The sequence below is a fragment of the Dipodomys merriami genome, unplaced genomic scaffold, assembly GCF_024711535.1.
Source record: "Dipodomys merriami isolate MVZ:Mamm:240054 unplaced genomic scaffold, mDipMer1.0.p SCAF_2, whole genome shotgun sequence".
NCBI classification, from domain to species: domain Eukaryota; kingdom Metazoa; phylum Chordata; class Mammalia; order Rodentia; family Heteromyidae; genus Dipodomys; species Dipodomys merriami.
The window spans coordinates 14,131,983-14,152,651 of record NW_027203381.1 but is presented as its reverse complement, the minus strand read 5'-3'; the positions used below and the strand labels follow the sequence as shown (position 1 = coordinate 14,152,651).

General features: G+C 39.4%; 1 protein-coding gene across 15 annotated transcripts in view; it reads right to left on the bottom strand.

Annotated features, from left to right (window-relative positions):
- Tcf4 (transcription factor 4) overlaps positions 1-20,669 on the bottom strand; it is a 355,777-nt gene that overhangs the window by 47,930 nt on the left and 287,178 nt on the right. For all 15 annotated transcript variants that reach the window (XM_070029076.1, XM_070029075.1, XM_070029078.1 and 12 more), the window contains 2 exons: positions 7,298-7,403; positions 3,323-3,456 (listed from right to left, as the gene is read on the bottom strand). In XM_070029076.1, coding sequence (XP_069885177.1) covers positions 3,323-3,456; positions 7,298-7,403 — 240 coding nt within the window. The remainder of the gene's footprint in view (positions 1-3,322; positions 3,457-7,297; positions 7,404-20,669) is intronic.

The window sequence follows — 20,669 nt, the reverse complement described above, 5'->3', positions numbered from 1 at the left end:
ATCCATCTTTTGGAGGATTTAGGGATCAGCACTAAGAGGTCGTATTAGTCTCTTCCTCCAATGGTCACAGTCTCTGGCCTGCTTGTAACACAAAGTCACAAAGAGAACATTATCAAATAAGTGTCCTGGCTTTCCATGCCCACTTTTGGTTTATTTTTATCGGTGAGACTCAATAGTGTCTTCAGTCTACAGACAGGGCAAGTAAGTGTTGCACATGTTTGGCATGGGTGACTTGTTTTGACCTATGATTAGAACATTTAATGATTAATATTCGGAAGCTCAAACTAAGAATAAAATCCTGTATACAAGCAAGATTTTACAATCTTGACATGACTGAGTGTTGTGTGAGACACTTCTTTGCACAGGGACTCTTACTGTAGTAGAGAATGTCTGCCCGTATCTCTCTGGCCTTCCCACCAGATCCAGTAGCATCTACCTGTTTGTCATTACAAAAATGCCTCCAGACACTGCCAGTAAGTATCAGTTGAGAAGTACGGTGGTAACAAAAGAAAAGATCACAGAACTTCCTTTATATTGAATTTTCAGCTACTTAGGAATATTTTACTCTGCAGTGAAAAGACCATGCCTAAATCATGCCAGACAGTGAGGACTCTATCCTACTTTTCAAAGGAACTCTGCCAAGTCATTCCAAACCTAAATCTTCCACAACAACCCATTCCAAAGCTTAACCACAAACTCCATTCATCTGAGTGATTTTGTGTGTGTATCTCCAATAAGCAGTGATTAGCAGACGGATTCTGCTGTAGAGGCTGAAATGCGAAGGGGATTTAAAGATTTAAACTTGTGACTTGACCATGCTATTGAAATATGTGGATTTTAAGCTTTATAATTATGTGCCCTATTATTAACAATAACATAAACTGATAAGGTGATAATGTTTCCAAAATACTTTTACCTTTAGAGATAATATCAACATGGTTAAATTATACCCGAAATAATCCATGGAAAGATCTTTGCTTTCTCTTAAACCACTTCTTCATTAAGTAAAGGCCAATCCAAATACTATGGATTAACTTATAAGGAACTTCCATAATTTCAAATAAAAGATCCTACTGCTACTGTAATGTTGACATTATTCTCAATCAGTGTCATATTCTTCAAAGTCACTTCAGTGAGATATTTTCAAATGGCTAAATTACAATAACTAGATGTAATAATTCAATAGCTTTGCTCTCAGTAGGAAAACTTATTAGGATACTTATTTATTTACCCTTTAAAACAGAACCCTAGTCTCTGAAATTTGCCTCTTTATCATGTTAGAATAGGCGAAGTTGGATATACAGCTCCTCATGTAGCTTACTGTGGTAATTTCCTCAAAAATGATCTTTCTCACTAGTTGGTAATGGGGTTTATTCAAACTTTTTCTAGAAGGAATGTAGTTAGGTTCCTTTGAAACTATACTTTTTGTGCATTTGACACATTTTACAGATTTCCTTACCCATGGGATGGATTTGTGATACAAATCAAATCACGTAATGTGAAATTCTAGAGCATGATAGGAAAAAACCCGTAAATATAGGACAGAAGAAAAACAAACATGTCTTGGAATAGTGAACTGCACTTCAAAGTACTTAAATTCCAACATATTAATTAGTATATCTCCTCAATTTTCATTTGTAATTGATCCCCAAGTTTTGATCATGAGTTACTAGACAAGTGGAGAACAATGGCATAGAAGCAAAATGTTGCCCAGAAGATAATTCAGAATACTGAAAGCTGATATCCTTCCAAGCTTAGAGGAGGTGGGAGAAAGGTACACTTAAAAACCAGGCATTTGCTATTGCCTGCAAATGTGCTAAATTTAGAGGAAGTTTATGACTGATTCACATACTTCACTTTGGAAGATCACACAAAAAGGTCAATTCATCTCCACCAGCTGCCTCTCAGGAATGGAGGTGAACTGACCAAATATGGTCTTTATCAGCAGGACCAGTCAAGTAGGTATTATCAAGGATACCAAAAATCTCAGTATCTGGAATCTTTTTGGTTTTCACAGTTATGACATAGACCCTCTTCCTACGTCTGATACATTTGAGCAAAAGAGAAGAAAGGACATAGAAAGCCGGAAACATTATTTCTTTCATCAGAACAGACAGAGAATCAAATAGGGATATGAGAAGAAACAGACGACTCTAAGATTTCATGATCCAGACTTTTCCCTCCAGTCAATGACAGACCTAAATTCACGAGTGGATTCTGGATTGTATCGATTTTTAAATCAAAACTGAGTTGCTTCTATCACAACAAAGAAATAAGAGTGGGATGAATGAAAACCGAGAAAACCTTTACCAATGAAAGGCAACATTTTTAGAGCCCATCAGTTTTTACAGTATAAGTAGCAGATTGGGATAAGTGGAGTTAAAGTTAAACTACAAAAAGAAAGAAAAAGAAAGGAAGAAAGCAAGAAAGAAAAAGAAAGAAAGAAAGAAAGAGAAAGAAAGAAAAAGAAAGAAAGATAAAGAGAGAGAGAGAGAGAGAGAAAGAAAGAAAGAAAGAAAGAAAGAAAGAAAGAAAGAAAGAAAGAAAGAAAGAAAAAGGAAAACCAGAGGAACACAGGGTAAATGAGCGCAGCAATGGTACTCACTGGAAACTGTGTTGAAAATGAACTATACAACTTGTGGGTGGAATGGAAGGGAAAAACTGGGAGAGAATGAGAGAAGGGGGTGACACTGTCCAAAAGGAAATGTATTCTTTGTCTGACTTAGGTAACTGTAACCTCTCTGTTTTGAACATTTTCAAATAAAAACAGTAATAAAAAATAGGATCAATGGGGAAACCTCAGGATGGACAGCTGTTACTACTAAGAGTGTACAGAAAGCATGAACGCTTTTCAAGTGTGTTCCAGCAGATCCCACTGTCATGGAAATACTCATGTGTGATGCATATAACCTTCTCTCCAAGCCTCCTATCACTGCTCTCTGAAGTGTATCCTTTAATAATTCAGATAAAAAAGGGGGGTGGAGAAACCTCACAGGACAAAGAACTACCATACCTAAAATCCTGCAACTCAAACATAGTGTGTGTTTATCCACGAAAGGAAGCTGACATCATGAGAAAGAAAAGAACAGACCCAAACACAATAAACACAAAAGAACAATCACCAAAAAGTTCTAGAAGGTTTACAAAGATGATCTGACTCATCTGTGTCTTTGATCACAGAAATAACACAACTCCAAGAGTAATGGGCGAGTCCTATTTTTATACTCGTTACACAGTCCTTGTGTCTGGGCAATGGAGGACAGATAAGAGATTTCCTAAGTTAGGCATGCTCATATCCATTCTCATGTTAGGTCTGACTTACCAAACGTTCATGTGGATGCAGGCTACAGTAGCTGCTAGACTGTGGAATGTGAGAAGAATTGCCCAACATTCCCCCGTAGCCAGGCTGATTCATCCCACTGGAGGAGCTCCAAGGGTCACTGCTGTGATGGCCATCTGCAAAGGACAAAGACAACCACGACTGCTCTGAGCCTTTCAGCCTTGCTTATAAAATAGTGGGCTTTTTTATATACATAAAAATAACTGCTTGTTGTAAATCCATCTTTGTGCTGGCTAGCTCATTACATCAGAAGACGGTCATCATTACTTTTTTCCCAAGTGACCTCTTGTATTGTTAAACAAATGGAAATATTTCATAAAGTCAGTGTTCTTAGTAAAAACTCAACAGATCGTGCTGCTTTGTGCAATGATACCCTATCGCACCAAGGTAATTCCTAGGAAATGAAACCTTTCTTACAAGTCCTGGACCCCTCCCTACTTTTATGAAAACCAACTAAAAATGTAAGTGGTTCTCAAGATTTGGGGTAAAAACAAAACATGCTCAGACATTACAGAGTTGGCAAGTTTGCAGGATGGAAAAGCATATAGCAAAATAAATAATGGGAAAAAAACCAACTCAGATTTCAAAGGTTTCATTTTTATCACATGCACAATAGATGGAATTAATGTTGGAATTACGGTATGTAGGGAAGAGGGATTGCAAAAAGTATCAAGAAAGCAAAGTCATGTCTGCGAGTCTGACAGCATCAGAGTTCTATGTAAGACATGGAAAATAAAGTTAAAAAGAAGAAATCATAGTTTAAAATATGCTCCAGTCAGTCTCCAAATCCCTCCTGTAACTGAATATTCTTTCAAGAATCAAATTCCCTGGGCATGAGGCATGTCCTACCGAAGGACACTGGTGACAGGGATGTCGCTGTACCTGTGTTTATCATGTGGAACTCAGGATTATTATTTTTTCTTTTTTGTAGCACTGAGGTATAGCCTCAGGGCCTCCTGTGTGCTAGACAGATGCTCTCCCAAGTGAAGAAAGGAACAGACCCAGGCCCTGGTCCTTTAGTGCTTCACTTATTTTTTGGATAGGTCTCATACTTTTGCCCCAGTTACTTTGGGACTATAATCCCTACCCACAAGTCTTGTGTAGCTGGGAACACAGATATGTGGCACTACACCTAACTTGTTTGGTAAGATAGGATCTTGCTAACTTTTTGTTTATTCTGATCTTACACTGCAACCCTCCTTATCTTCAGGTCCTGAGTAGCTGGGATTACAGGCATGAATGAGCACATCCAGCACACAGAATCTTTAAAGGGTTATTATGTTTCATACTGAAGATTTAGAATTCAAGTTAAAGAAGTATCACCTTAAATTCAAATATGACGTTTAAGAATACTAACTTTAAATACACGGCACATCTGACAAGGTAAGAAAATACACATAGAGACTCCTCAAGCATGTAGACTACATGATACACAGAGGGCCAAAATATTTAGGATTGTTAATGCAGCACATGCCACTTTGATGCGGACTCATAAAAATATGTATTTTACATAAATTATGCTTTTCACAGTAAATTAGTATTTACCACATCCCATGATCTAAACATAATGTTGTTTTGAAAGAATAGAATTAGGTGTGTGCAAATTAATTGTGCTCATCATAAATGTCAACTCAAATTTTCCCTTTTTGTGTATTCATCTGCAGCAATATTCTCTATATTCTGGTCTGCTACTGTTTTTGTCTACATGGCCTCCCATATACCCTGGACAGTTCAAGCCAGCCACCTTTTCTCAAGAAGATAGAATAAACAAAACAAAACAAAACAAAATTGCCGGGCACTGGTGGCTCACGCTTGTAATCCTAGCTACTCAGGAGGCTGAGATTTGAGGATTGTGGTTCAAAGCTAGCTCGGGCAAGAAAGTCTGCAAGACTCTTACCTCCAATAAACCACTAGAAAACCGGAGGTGGCACTGTGGCTCGAGTGGTAGAGTGCTAGCCTTGAGCTTAAGAGCTCAGGGACAGCGCCCAGGCCCATAGTTCAAGTCCCATAACCAACAGAAAACAAAACAAAACAAAAAAAGCCCCCAAACCAAAACACACTACCATCCAGTTCTTGATAAAAACCTGGTTTGAGTGATGAAATCTTGAGTTGACAGCATTTCTAAGTACCTGTAGGATAGTTTCACCCACTGCTCACGAAAGAGGGTAGGTAACACCAAGAAAACTACTATTCCTCTTTAAACATTCTATTGTTTTATTGTGTGTTAAGTAGTTGTGCGAAGGGGTTTCAATTCAACTCGTCAACTTATCCTCATACACTGACAATACATCTTGGTCAATGTCCCTCCTTCTATCTACGGGTGATAGCTGAAGATGGTAAGTCTGTTCATGGCATAGACTCAGTCAAGTGACTAGCCACTGTGTCCCTGGGTTCCAGCTAGGACAGTGTCCCAGTTCCACCTAGGACAGCTGCACACAGGATCAATACGAATGTGGACTGCATTATGTGTGGAACAACAGCTCTCTATTCCTGTGGCACCCATTGACTTGATTTTATAGGTTTTCTTTCCTGTGAATTTTACATGCCAACTAGCAACCTGAGAGAGAGCTAACATTTGAAAGGGAAAGAAGATAAATTCATTTGTATCAGAATAATTTTGAGTACATCTACTGGACTCTGAGACACCGGGTTGCTCCTTGGTGTTTCTTCACCAGATACGCTCTTCTTTCTTAAGAGTTGCATGAGGCAGGAGGTCCTGTGACACTCAAATAAGGTTTGCGCACTCAAGCACAAAGAGCTACGAGCTCTGCTGAGAGGAGTAAACTCTTGGTAAACTCCACATCTACATTCCTGGTAGCTTGTCAACAAGATCATCATATTTTGAAAATTAGGGTCATAGACATAGCAGTCAGGGAACTCTCAGCTGTATGCTGGCAACAGTCCATTTTTTCAAGTAGCTGCTATGATTGTGAACACTGGATTTTCTCCAGGCAGTGGAAAGGAGCTAGCTGTCACTAGTGGCTATTATCTATCAATTCTTAGGACACATACCTATCTGCTTTTAATGGACAATTACAGGAATATATATATGTATACGTATATGTGTGTATATATATATATATATATATATATATATATATACACATACATATACATTATCCAACATAAAGATGAAAATTTTCAATATTTCCCTCACTTTCAAAAGAGAACAAAAGCAAAAACAGAACTAAACTAAACAACAACAACAACAAAACATTTGGGCCTTTGATCTATCAGTTACAATGCTGGGAGTAAGTTTTCGCTGTGAAATATTCTAATGTCATATGAAAACGTGCCCATGTTCTTACTGATTAGTAAGTGGCTGGAAATTTTACATAAAGCTAGGCCTAAGGATCACATATTCCCTCATAGGTAAATCAGGCATATTCAACACATATTGAAGGATGAGGAACAAATGCCAATCTTGGAAGTCCGATAGCAATGTCAGGTGTACATGAAACAGATCGAGTTAATCGTGTTTGTTGTTGTTGCTGTTGTTTGTGTTTTGCCTTTTTGGTACTGGAGCTTGAACTTATGAATCTTGTGCTCGTTGGGCTTATTTGTTCATAACTGGTGGTGCATAACTTGAGTCATACTTCTAAGCTTTGCTTTTTTGTTGGTTATTTTAGAGATGGAGTCTGGTGAACTTTTTTGCCCAGGCTGCCTTTCAAACCATGATCCTGTTGGTCTCAGCCTCCTAAGTGGCTAGGATTACAAGTGTAAGTTATTGGTGCCTGACAATTTAATTTTTAACTCATCACTGCACAATGGGCTTGGATTTCAAAGAAAGAAGTCTTAGTAAAGTTTAAGTAAATTAACTAATTTCTAAAGAATTTAATTCCTAAGAATCGCAAACCCTTCATGATCTGCATACCTGTCTACTAGTCCATTCCTTTTGTCCCATGTATGACCTGAGAAGATGCCACAGACTTCCCCGTAAGCAATGCAATGCCTTACCTTGCATGAAGAAGGAGCTAGGGAAAGTGCTGGCTGCTGGTTTGGAGGAAGGGTAGCCTGGCGAGTCCCTATTGTAGTCGGCAGTGCTTGCTGAAGGAGCATAGACCTGAAGAAAAAGAACTGCGTGAGTTTTGCTTTCTGTATTGACCAAAGCCCCTCAACATCCATTAAAGAGCACAACATTTTCTCCTCTATCCAGTTTAAATCCAACCAAACCACAGAAACACTGCCCCTTTGGAATGTAGCAAAATGAAAAACTTCAGTGTATTTGTGTGAACAGAAAATAACCAGGTATGAGATTTTCCAGTCACAGGCAAGAAATACTGCAAATCATGTCTAGGTGTAAATACGCGATGTAATACCCACAGGGTAATCCTGAGTCTAAGCACTCCTTTTATTTTTTAAACACAGATGGCCCACAAGCATGGACAAGGTAAAAACAGAAAGATACACACCAAGCTTTTCCCAAAAGGCAGTCAAAACTCAAGCTTCCAATTAAAATTTTCACTTTCAGGGAGAAAGGGGGAGGGAGAATAAGAGCAGAAGAGAGAGAAGGAAGAAGAGAGGAAAAGCATGAAAAACAGAAACACAAATGAACCACCCAGACCACAGAAAAGTGATAAATATATCTCAATTATTAAATTCCCCGAGTGTTGGCAGAGAGGCCTGAAAAAGGCCATTAAAAGCCCGCATCCACAAGACCACCAACAGCCATTGTATACACAGGAACAGGGGGTCTCTCTTTTTTATTTTTTAGTGCTTATTATATTTGTGTGTACAATAAACTTAAAAAGTGTGCCAAAAATCTAATTTACTTACATTTGTTTACTAATACTCCTAAGACTTAGGGAATCATTTCCTTGTAAAAATAGCCTGTGTGTGTATTTTCTTGTTTATGTTGCCTTGGAATAGGACAGCCTACTAGAAAAGCATAAATTCATAAGGTATAGTTTAACTTTAATTGGTTTTCCCCCTTGCCTCTTCTGCTAAATACAATCTTTTTTTTTTAATCCCCATTTTCTTTTGCTCTAAAAGTTCCTCTCTCCAGATGGTTGGAAAGACTGAAACCCTCATCCTCCTGATGAAAATGGATACCTTCCTGCCTCCATTTTGCAGCCGGCAGCAGCTCCCAAAATTGGCAGCAAGCCTACAGTGATATTCACAGGTCACAGCAAAAGAAAAAGAAAACTCGCCAATAAAAAGGCAAAGGCAGGGTTTCCAGAAAAATAACTCCCATCAATTTTTGTATAGCACATCGAAAATATACCCTAAGAAAAATTATATCATCACCCTCCGAACCCCATGAATCACAAACTAAACATTACTATAAGGTTTAGGATTTCACAAAGGATAGGTCCATGGAGACAGATGTGGGAAAATAGGCACACACATCCATACATCAAGTAAACGCTGCATATGCCCTTGAAAATCGGGGATCCTGGAGATGAAGCAGATGAAAACGAATCTGAAAGGCCCCTTCAACACTTTGGAAAACAAGCCCCTCCCTGTTCTTGTAGAGATTTCTTTTTTAAGTCCTATATTTCATAGAATTTTATTTTGTAATTTTCTTTACATCTTGAATATATAAACAGCCATTTTGCTTCTAGTCCTAAGGGTTTACAACTAGCAAGTGAGGGGAGGGGGAACTTTTTTTTTGGTCAGTCGTGGGGCCTGAACTCAGGGCCTGGGCGCTGTCCCTCAGCTCTTCAGCTCAAGACTAATGCTCCACCACTTGAGCCACAGTGCCACTTCTGGCTTCTTTTTTTCTGCTTTTGTGGTGCTAAGGAATCGAACCCAGGACCTTATGCATGCAAGGCACTACTGAGCCACCTTCCCAGCCTGGGACATTTTTTATTTATCATTCAGAAACAAAAGAATAAAATGTTAGGGCAGGAATCGAAAACCAAATCAACAATTAAGTTCATGTCAAGAAAATTTCAGTATTTTCTTGAGAACTGTACAATGAAAAAAAAATGGTTGGAAATGACTACTAAATGTATTTAGGGAGTCTTGAGAGAAGGCCACAAAGATGAATATAACATCACCTTCTAGGAAAAGGAGAGACAGAAAAGCAGACTACCTCAATCTAATGACAGAATGAGCATAATATGGCGATAACACAGGCACATGCAATTCACTGGGGGATGCATCTGGCCAGCTCGTTTAACACAAGCCAACTGTACTAGATGTATATTTTTTCCACATTCCAGGAATTTCCTTATGCTACTAAGTTACCTTATGTTTTAAAATAAATGAAATCAATTTCTTTAAGAGACTGGTTAGTTTAATTTTAATTAAGTATCCACCTTAAATATTATATTGAACATTCTACTCAAATATATTCAAATATGCATAGTACTATGCTAACATCATTAAGTGACATATAATAAGGTTCATTCTTTTTCTATTTTTTGGTAGAATTACTTGACAGTTTTGGAGTAAGACAAGAAAAATTTTTGGACTCTGAGAATTATGAATTATGATTCAAGAATTATGAACTGAAATGTCTATGGATAAAATCATTTCTCCCAAATCTACAAATATTAACTACATGGAAAGAAATATTTACAGGGTTAAAAGTTTTTAGGATATCCTACACTAAGCAATTTGCTTCCAGGTGTTGTAGCCAATCAAAGATCCATTATGTAAAGATAAAAAGTATTGCCAATAGGAAGCTGACCACCATTCATAGTTCTTTTAAAAGGAAATTACAGTATCGCTTATGCATTTGTTTAGATAGCAATTCACATATCATAGACAATATTACCCATTTTCCCTTTGTATGCTTCATTTTTCTCACCTCAAAGATTGTTTTCAAGGCAATCTCTTTATAGTTTTGTTGTTATAAATAAATATTGCACACAACTACACTTTATACAAGTAGAAGGAAGCAATGAAATGATTTAGCTCGGTCTCCCCTATCTGCTCACTGGTTGACTGGTTGTAGTAAAGCGTGTTGATATGCAGGGCCTCACATAAGCCACACTACCACTACTACTGAGCTGTAATCCCACTTACCCTCAACATTTTAATAAAGATTTAAAAATCATGAAAGCTCAGGGCACACGACCTGCTTAAAATATATAACTATCCCTTGTTCTTTAATTTCCTTCATTTGGCATTTTCTTTCAATCTGTCAGTGGAAGGATCATGAAGACAACAGTGATTGCAATGTTCTTACTTCTTCAGTCTACCTTTAGTGCTTTAATTTTTTTTTTTGGGGGGGGGGGGTTCGGTCGTGGGGCCTGAACTCTGGGCCTGGGCACTGTCCCTCAGCATTTCAGCTCAAGACTAGTGCTCTACCACTTGAGCCACAGCACCACCTCCAGCTTTTTTCTTTTTGCTTATGTGGTGCTGAGGAATCGAACCCAGGGCCTCAGGCATGCAAGGCGAGCGCTCTACCACTGAGCCACCTTCCCAGCCCCTTTTTAATAACCAGGAAGCTGCTTTATGATTTCTACTTCAATTATTTTGACAATTTCTCAGTCAAAAGACTTCGAAGTACAGGTTTCAATACATTTTTTTTTTTTTTGTTCGGCCGTGGTGCTTGAACTCTGGGCCTGGGCACTGTCCCTCAGCTCTTCAGCTCAAGGCGAGCGCTCTACCACTTGAGCTACAGTGCCACTTCCGGTTTTCTGGTGGTTTATTGGAGATAGGAGTCTCACGGTCTCTCCTGCCCGGGCTGGCTTTGAACCGCGATCCTCAGATCTCAGCCTCCTGAGGAGCTAGGATTACAGGCGTGAGCCACCAGTGCCGGGCTCAATACATTTTTAATAATGACATTAAATCCAATAAGAAAATCTTGCATCAATTCAATTTCCATCATTATTATCCTAGGTATATAGAAAAATTACAAATACAATTGGAATTGTTTTTAATTAACTAACACCAGGAAATCGGTCTCATCTGAAATGAAATAAAAATCCCAAACTACAGGACAAGTATTGAAGTGACACCCCCCCCCCCCCCCCCGCCGCCCAAGAACAAAACATGAGGAAAATGTAATGGCAAACAAAAAATCCACCCTTAAATTCTTTTCTAGTAAGGCGGCTTAGATCAAGGTGACTACTGGCCTTCCCATTTTTCCCCCAAGAGTAACTAAAGAAGTATGAAATTTTGTTGCCAAATTGGCAATGAGGAATGTTGGCTGAGGTTCCCAGGTCAGAGTTCTTTTATCAAATTGCTTGTTGAGCAAAGTTAGCACTACTATATGATACATAAATTACAGTTTAACAAGGCTCTCTAGATAACACTAAGATTTTGAGCTGATAAAAGTTAAAAAAAGGTTTTCATTTCACAGATTTATCATGTAATTTGAAATGATTACTATGGTCCAGTAGCTGTTTCATATGACCTTCTCAAAAATCCTGTCTATGGTCTTTAAGGAAGCGACATTACTGTAAGTTCTTATGTGCCCCCCCCCCCCAACCCTGAACATTCTTTAGTTTTAGTGATCTTGGCCTCTCAGTTTCACTTAGAGATGTTGAAATAATGTCATCTGTCAGGATCTCCCACGGAACCGTTTTTGTGCTTGAAATTGCCCATACACGATTTCTAATCTTCATAATGATCACACAAGATGGTATTATTAAGTAGTATCATCCTTTATTCATAAGGGAGAAGTATGATAGAAAAGTGAAACTCATTGGCTCAAACCAGCTTGGGTCTGTGAGTTCCATCATGACTTGCATCTATTACTTTTATCCTCCCTAGTCTTCAGATTCCTAACCCAGAAATGGGTATGACAAGGCGTGCTATGCAAAGTACATTTATAAAGCAACAATAATGGTACTCTGGCACAGATTAAGCATTACAAAACCACCACACATTAACATGTCCTGCTTGCTACTGCTGTTTCTATTAACTGGGTAAATATAACTCTGAAAGGTGAAGCCATCTTTCTATGTTAAAAATATTTTGAGCCGGGCGCTGGTGGCTCACGCCTGTAATCCTAGCTACTCAGGAGGCTGAGATCTGAGGATCGCGGTTCAAAGCCAGCCCGGGCAGGAGAGACCGTGAGACTCCTATCTCCAATAAAACCACCAGAAAACCGGAAGTGGCGCTGTAGCTCAAGTGGTAGAGCTCTCGCCTTGAGCTGAAGAGCTAAGGGACAACGCCCAGGCCCAGAGTTCAAGCCCCACGACCGACAAAAAAAAAAAAAAAAAAAAATATTTTGAGTAATAATGCAAAGACATCCAAACTGGTCATCAAAGTCTAGACTCTTTCTACTCAAAAATAATTATGTGCAAAGGCAAACAAAAAGAGAGAGAGTAAAGAAAATATATTCTTTTTTGGGGGGGAGGGGTTTAGTCGTGGGGCCTGAACTCTGGGCCTGGGTACTGTCCCTCAGCTCTTCAGCTCAAGGCTAGCGCTCTACCACTTGAGCCACAGTGCCACTTCCGGCTTTTTTTTTTATGCTTATGTGGTGCTGAGGAATCGAAACCAGGGCTTCAAGCATGCAAGGCAAGCGCTCTACCACTGAGCCACCTTCCCAGCCCAGATATTATATTCTTAACTATCATAGACAAGAGGCAATAGTTAGGGGAAAGTTTATGAAAATCATCTTGAAAGATTGATGATTACTTTTGAAGAGAGCAGTATTTCCTAAGGTATGCTACAAGTGGACCAAGTACATGTAAAAGTAATGCATTTTTTGATGGGAAAAGGAACCGAGAGGGCAAGAAGTAACTGCATTAGAGGTGTCCTGAAGTGTCCATATGGTGAATGTGGACCAGCCACTGGATTGGATAGTAGATCTTTTCTATTCCTTAATGCTACTACCCCCGATATACTGCCAGCCCCATGTGAATATGTAATTCGCAAAGATAATCAAGAGTAAGTAAAGCAATGTAATTGGGGCTTAGGGCCCTAACAGTCATGGTGTGCTCCACAATGAATAGAACATGGCAAACTGGAATTGTGCCACAGAAGCCCCAAGTTCGGGGTGAAGCTTATCGAGTGAGTCAGATTTTGGGAGAGTCAGAAGCTATACCACTGAGCCATACTCTGGGCCTTTCATCGTTTATTTTATTTTTTGTCTGTCGTGGGACTTGAACTCTGGGTCTTGGCGCTGTCCCTCAGCACTTCAGCTCAAGGTGAGCGCCACAGCGCCTCTTCTGGTTTTCTGGTGGTTTATTGGAGATAAGAGTCTCATGGACTTTGCTGCCCAGACTGGCTTTGAACCGTGATCCTCAGATCTCAGCCTCTTGAGTTGCTAGGATTACAGGTGTGCGCCACCAGCATTTTTTGAAGGCTGTGAGTCTGTTTTGAAGGCTGTTCTGAATGGAGAGACCACTGCTCAAGGAAAGTGATAGCTCTACACTGAGAATTGCTGAGATGTACTTTGTCACTGTGGTACATAATCAAGTTGAAGTTAAAATGCTGGCTGACCCACAAAGCAAGCAGCAAGTTTCATGAAGGATCAGTGTCTGGACTGAACTTAAGTAGATTTGGCAGAAGAAACCCAGCACTATAGCCAGATCCAAACCAACTCTCACAATTCATTATGGGACCTAAAAAGTACAGTATCTCAGAATCTCAGTTTCTTTATCTGTCACATGGAATTCCTTTCCAGTCCCTCAGATACGATACCCTTGTTTCATAGAAAGGATCATAATAGCTAATGAGACAATACTTACCACATTGGACTCTTCTGCTTGGCAGTCCTAATATGGAGTCACACTTGCCTACGAGGAATCTTACCAGCTATGCTAGCTGCCCATTGTTACAACATCTGTCATAGTAATGCTAGCTCATTTAAGTCCTACTTTCAGGGAAGCAGGAATTCCTTTGGTGGGTTACTAGGAGAGGAAAACTCCACATATCCTAGCACTTGGCATGTGCAAAATTTTTGGTCTTTAGACATGGCAGAATATTGTGTCTGGTTTTATTCATTAATTTTAAATTCCCATGTGCTATTACCTATTTCTTAAATTCCCTTTTTGTTAAATAACTATCTGTGACACTGTTTCTATGCTATGCTGAGTGATACTTTTTTTTTTTAATAATGCATCACTGTGATCCAGCTTCTGGGCTATGCAGGAAGGTAAGAAACTCTTCCATCGCAACATTGTTCTTAGCCTCTATCCATTCTCACATACAATTTACAGCTAAACATGGCATAATCAGTTTTCTTAGATAATGAAAGCTGCACAGGCTAACAGGAAAAGACATTAGCAAATATTAAAATCAGTAAGAATCATTAAAGAAGATTCTGTACTTCTTTTATTTTTATTATTTTTCTCCCCTCTTTGCTTTTGATTCTTTTATGAAAGTCTCATTCTTTTTGTTTTTGTTTTTTTTGTTTTTTGGCTGGTTTTGGGGCTTAAACAATATCCCTGAGCTTTTACACTTAAGGCCACAGTCACTTCTGGTTTTCTGGTAGTTCATTGGAGATAGAGTCTCACTTTCCTGCCTAGGCTGGCTTTGAGCAGCAATCCTCAGATCTCAGCCTCCTGAGTAGCTAGGACTACAGGTGTGAGCCACAAGCATCCGGCTAGCTATAAAAGTCTTTTTATGTCACAGTTACTGTGGATGTTTCTTTCTCTTTTCATGTCACTGCTGTTCTACAGGCCACACTCTGCCCTGTCTCCCTTTGAAGTTCAAATGAGTCCAAACTCGTCTTACAAATGAGTAAAAGAATTTTCAAAGAGCACAACTTCTGACTTCTCAACCAGTCCTCTCCAAATTCTCCCTTCTAGCATCTTCTCTGATGTCCTAACTTAAGGATTCTAATGAGCAGCAGACTGGCAAGGAAGGTTAATACATAGATTCAAGTAACACAGCTGAGTAGTATAGAACAATTCAGTTACCCTCAGACTGGGAGTGCAAAATCCCCCAAATAAAAAAAGAAAGGCAGCTCCAAGAATAAAGATCATTGTCAGTACATATGATTAAGTCGAGGTATATTTCTTAATGAAGCAAGACTCTTCCTTCACTCCCAAGAGACAGACAAAGGCCAATCTGCTATCTGCCACATACACAGGAATTATGATTGTGATATGCAAATGCCTACAGTATATTGACATATCAGGGGATATGTATTACATAGATACTTTCAAATGCATAAGCTGATGAAACTGTGAAGCTTTTATTTCACATAAACCACTTGAAAAAATTTAAAGGAATTAATCAAATAGTTCTCAGTGCCCTAAACCTTTACAATACGAAGAATCATTGTCCCTAAACTATTATTAACATTCTGAAAACAAAGATTACATCACAACTATCCAAAATTTGTGTAAAATGTACCATTTTCATAGTCATATACATGATATTTTTGCTGTATTTTTATTAACCAAACAATATTCTGTTTGTACTCTACTATTCTGAATCACAAAAATATACAAAAAAGAATATGTATACATTTCCCCCACCCCAAAAGGAACTCCTTGAATACGTTTGCAAATTGCTGCCAGCAGAAATCCCCACACTCTGTTATAAACACCACACAACATCATTTTTCTCCCTCCTAAATAACAGGTGAGTCTTGATTATCTATTCATGAGTGTAAAAAATAAAAAACAAAAAAACCAGCTACATCCTGTAACTGAATTTCAGCCAGAAAATTTTTCTTCTTACTAACCAATTTCCGTTCCTGTGCTAAGAAGTAGTAAAATTATAAGATTTCAATCTCCCTCTTTATTTGTGTCTTTATTGATGAAATGGCTGAATTGGAAAATATCAAGAGAACCTAAAAGAAGGAAGAGGCAGGAGAAGCAGGCTGGGAAGTGAGCAGGGGAGAAAGGGGGTGGGTGGGGAGACAGTAGCCTATATTTCTTTCTTAGAGCATTCAGTCAGCTGCAGCCCTGACAACCACATAGAAAACACTGAGCCATGTCAGTGGTATCAGGTCTGGTGTGTAACTTTCCATGGTGGGTAAGACACACCATGAACTGGGAAAAAAAACCCAAAAAACAAAAATCAACAACCAAACCCCCCAAATCCCTAACGAATAAAACACAAACTAACCTAAGACAGAACTGCTACTATTACTAACTTAGCAGGACTATTGCAACTTAGCTCTGTATGAGGCCCACAGATTTAAAAGCTTTTCCCAAGTGTTGTCACTCCAACCCTGAGGTACAGAATTGCCAGGAGAGATGTGATTGTGGCTCACTCTGCTATGATAGCATACACATTTGGCATCACAGATAGAAAGCACCTGGGATTGTAAGCTGTGTTCTGATAGCCATCTTGGGGAGGAAGACAATTATCAATGAGACATTTTTTTTAAAAAAGCAATTTATTATAGCAGTGCAGCTTAACACACTCTATAATCACAACACACACACAAAAGAAACAACAACAACCACCTGTTCCAAGTGCTTACTATGCCCCAAGTCCTTGTCATAGTTGACAGGACAAAATGACAGCAATGAAAAGAATAGCTAACGTCTTAGTTTCGTAATGCCGCACACTCAGCCAAACTATCCAGTACTCATTCTGTCTTTCCACGAACGTTATAGTTTCATTGTCACCCCAATTTTACAACGAACGTCTCTGAGCACAGAGGCAGTAAGGAGCGTAAGTGCTCAGTCACGTAGCTAATGAAATGGCAAAACAGATTCAAAATCCTGCAGCAGTCTTGTTTGAGTTTAGAACTTCCAGCCTTTACAACCATCTTTTGGTAGCTGTGAATTCTCCAGGTTCTTGCTATCAAAGCTTATCAAAGCCTGCCTTGCAGAGTCCTGGGTCCTATCTGGCCATTTAGGAACCAGGGGCCTGAAAATGAAGGAGGTGTTCTACCCCAAGAGAAGAGCACGTGAGGATCCCAGTGAGAGGACATTAGAAAGGGTCCGTGTGGGCTTCCACAAGAAGCAGAATCGGGCCTCTGCTTGCAGATACAAAGCAGTGGCAGATATTAATGCACTTGATTAGGACTGCCAGAAACAGAGAGAGGCAAAACAGCCTGCTGAGGGTTACACTGGGACTACAGGGTGGAATCAGTCCCATGGCTGAACACCAGGGCACAAAACCCATCGAAACCAACCACCTTACCGCCTACAGCATCAAAGTGGAGTGTGAGTGTCGGCTCGCCCCGGCATCCTAGCCTCTGGCTTCAAATTCTTCTTTATATTTTGACACCTGCAGTTTTCTTGTTCTTGGCATGAACTGAGTACACATGGTATGTCTGCGATTACATTCAACTCCACATGGGTATCACAGGAATGCCCACTGACAACATCATGAGTACCTCGGCCCTAGCTGAAAGTGCCTTAAACTGATCAGGTTACACCTGGCTAACGACCTCTTGAAACATTATTTGTGCAAAATGTGGTCCAGGTGAAACCTGCCTGCTTCCTGTTCCATCCCTTTTGTTGCTCATTCCCATGGGAGTTGGCTTCCTGAACAGACTGAGGACTGGCACGGATAAGAGACTGTGGATGCTAAGAATATCACAACTCTTTAATATGTTCAAAACACCTACGTTGTTGCCCAACTTTTATTTACTGAATTCTCATTACAAAGTAAAAGGCAATGCTAAGAAGAACCTATATTCATTCTACCAATTACAAGCACTCTGATCTTAAATACTTTGCTTCCATCTTTACTTACACTTATATCACACTCATGATCTTCACGCATGCATGTCATATCTAACACCTTTTCTAACTGTTAGCCAATAATGTTTTGCTTTTGGAGATGGTAACTATTGTTTCATTCGGATGGACTGGAGCATCAAAATAGATTGGTTCTATAAGGCAATAAAAATACCTTTGTGGCCTCCAAGGATGCTGTCTTGTCAATTAAGGATGGTATACCTTCCTGATCAAAACAATTCCTCTGACAATAACACTAAAGACTAATTTTAGGCTGATTCCAATGTTGATTATTGCTTCTTAAATTCTTCAGCAAACAACAAGAAGGTTTGGCTATGGCTATCCAATCATTAAAAAAAAACATGTCAAAAAAGGGTTATGAAAAAATGTGCACGGGGCTAGAAAGGCGGCTCAGTGGTAGAGCGCTTGCCTTGCATGCCTGAGGCCCTGGATTCGATTCCTCAGCACCACATAAGCAGAAAAAAAAAAAAGCTGGAAGTGGCACTGTGGCTCAAGTGGTAGAGCACTAGCCTTGAGCTGAAGAGCTGAGGGACAGTGCCCAGGCCCAGAGTTCATGCCCTTGACTGGAAACCACCCCCAAAATGTGCACAAGTAAATTTTGGTATGTGTGTGTATGTTTGTATGAGTGTCTATGTATATATATATGTATATATATGCACACATATATTCTGCCTAGTACAAAGGCCAAAACAGATTACAATGCATTTCACTTCACCATGTGCAAAGGACTGGGCTTTCTTTAGAAGGCAGAGGCATTTACATCTAATGGTTCACATTCCAGGATTCTAAGTGTACCATCCCCACACTTTCCCTTTGAACCCCAGTGTATATAAGATTGAAGCCTGAATAGGAGGGACATTTAAATGGCTTGTAAGCTCAAAGAAGTTTGGGCACCATTGGGTAAACACATTCATTGAATTGTTGCAGACATTAGTCAGGGTACCTGGCTAGGAAGGGCAAAAGGCTGCAGTGTAAGAAAAATTGCCATGCCACAAAGCCACACCAACTCATCTCTCACCACCCTCATCATTGGGAAGTGCTGTTATAGTCTGGTGGCAGTTATTATCCCACTGTGATAAGGTCTCAGATCAGGTCCCCAAAATCAATTTATAGAAAGGATGAAAGTGAAGAAGGAAGGTATGAGGGTTCGAACAGGATGTTCTAAGAAAAGAAAGCAGTGAAAAAGAAAAATGTCAACTGCTTTATATAGTCTGACCTTAGGAGCCTCCGAAATGAGCTACTCCTACCTTTCCAATCCCAATCTAGTCAGTGCTGTTTGTACACAGAAAGGACAGGTAGCCAGGGAGTCACCATTCTCACAAACTCAGTCTTTTCCAGGGAGCATGAGGGATGGTAAAGAAAGCTGTATCAGATACAAGCAGAAAGCTACATTTTCAAAAGCAGAGGCTGAAGTAAGAAACAAAATAATTTGAGAGTAAGGGCCTAAGAGAAATTGCAAAGAGAACACTGATGCAGCAGTCACAAAAGGGAAGGGGGTATGGATTTCTTTAAACACATTCTTAGGAACTTGAACTTAGTTGTATAAAAGGACATGAGATTTAAAAAAATTCTGTCATGATTAGTATAAAAGCTTGAACTAATGAAGGCATAGCTTTTTAAACAAAAATCATTTTGAGCTAAGAGGTGGTGACTCATACCTGTAATCCTACCTACTCAGCAGGCTGAGGATTAGAGTTCAAAGCAAGACAAGGCAAGACAATCCATGAGACTCTTATCTCCAATTAAGCACCAAAAAAGCTGGAAGTGGTGCTGGAGTTAAAGTGGTAGAGTGCTAGCCTTGAGCAAAAGGGCTCCAAGACAGTGCCTAGGCCCTCAGTTCAAGACCTACAGCACAAACACACACCCCATTTTGAAGGAGATTATCTCCGTGGTAGATTATCAACCATATCTCTTATCTTGTTGTAGCTGGAGAATTTCCCCTGGTTCTAGTCAGAAGACTGACTGCAGGACACCAGAAGTGGCGAGTTCTATCACAGGTGCTTTCATTCCAAACCCCAGATCAGAGATGTTAGCCCTTGTAGCCCTGAATGTCTTCTCAAATCGTCTATGGCTTATGGAATCTAGGGGTCAGTTTTTCATAATGGTGTTATTTATTATCAGAGTTCTAAATGAGTGAAGTTGAGCTTTAGAGCATCCAACTTCACTTGGTGCTTCAAACAGATGCCTTCATCTTCTGCTTACCAAAAGACTTGTTATGAACACTGAGTTTCCAATCTGGTAGAGTTCTGAATAGGAATTACTGCCATGGTACACTGCAGAATTATTACCCCATTTTCCCTTTCACAAAGCTGAAAAAAAGTACGAATTATCTTTTTTTTTCTGTCAAAACATATGGCTCTGACTACTTTCAACTGAAAACAAAGGCATGAAATAATTACCAAATGTATGATTCTGTGGCACAGATTGAAATGAAAAGAAAAAGTATATAAATTGACAACATCTATGTCCAATCAGCTACCTACCTTTCGGCTGTTTATTCTAATGGCCATCCCGCCTTCACTTCCAAGGTATATTTTTAAGTACAATCAGCCAGTCATATTACCCTGATTTAACTTAGAGAAGAGCCTTTAACTAGCATCATGACTGGTGTGTTAGTATATTAACTACAAAAAAAGTCAAAATGTGAGAATTTTTACTTAAGTTGAGAGATTTAAGACATATAATAAGCAAAGAGAAATATGCTTTAAAGTGAATAGTATTTTGTGAAAGTAAGAAATGTAAAGAGAATTATCCCACAGAAAGACATTTTCAGGGCTGGGAAGGTGGCTCAGTGGTAGAGCGCTTGCCTT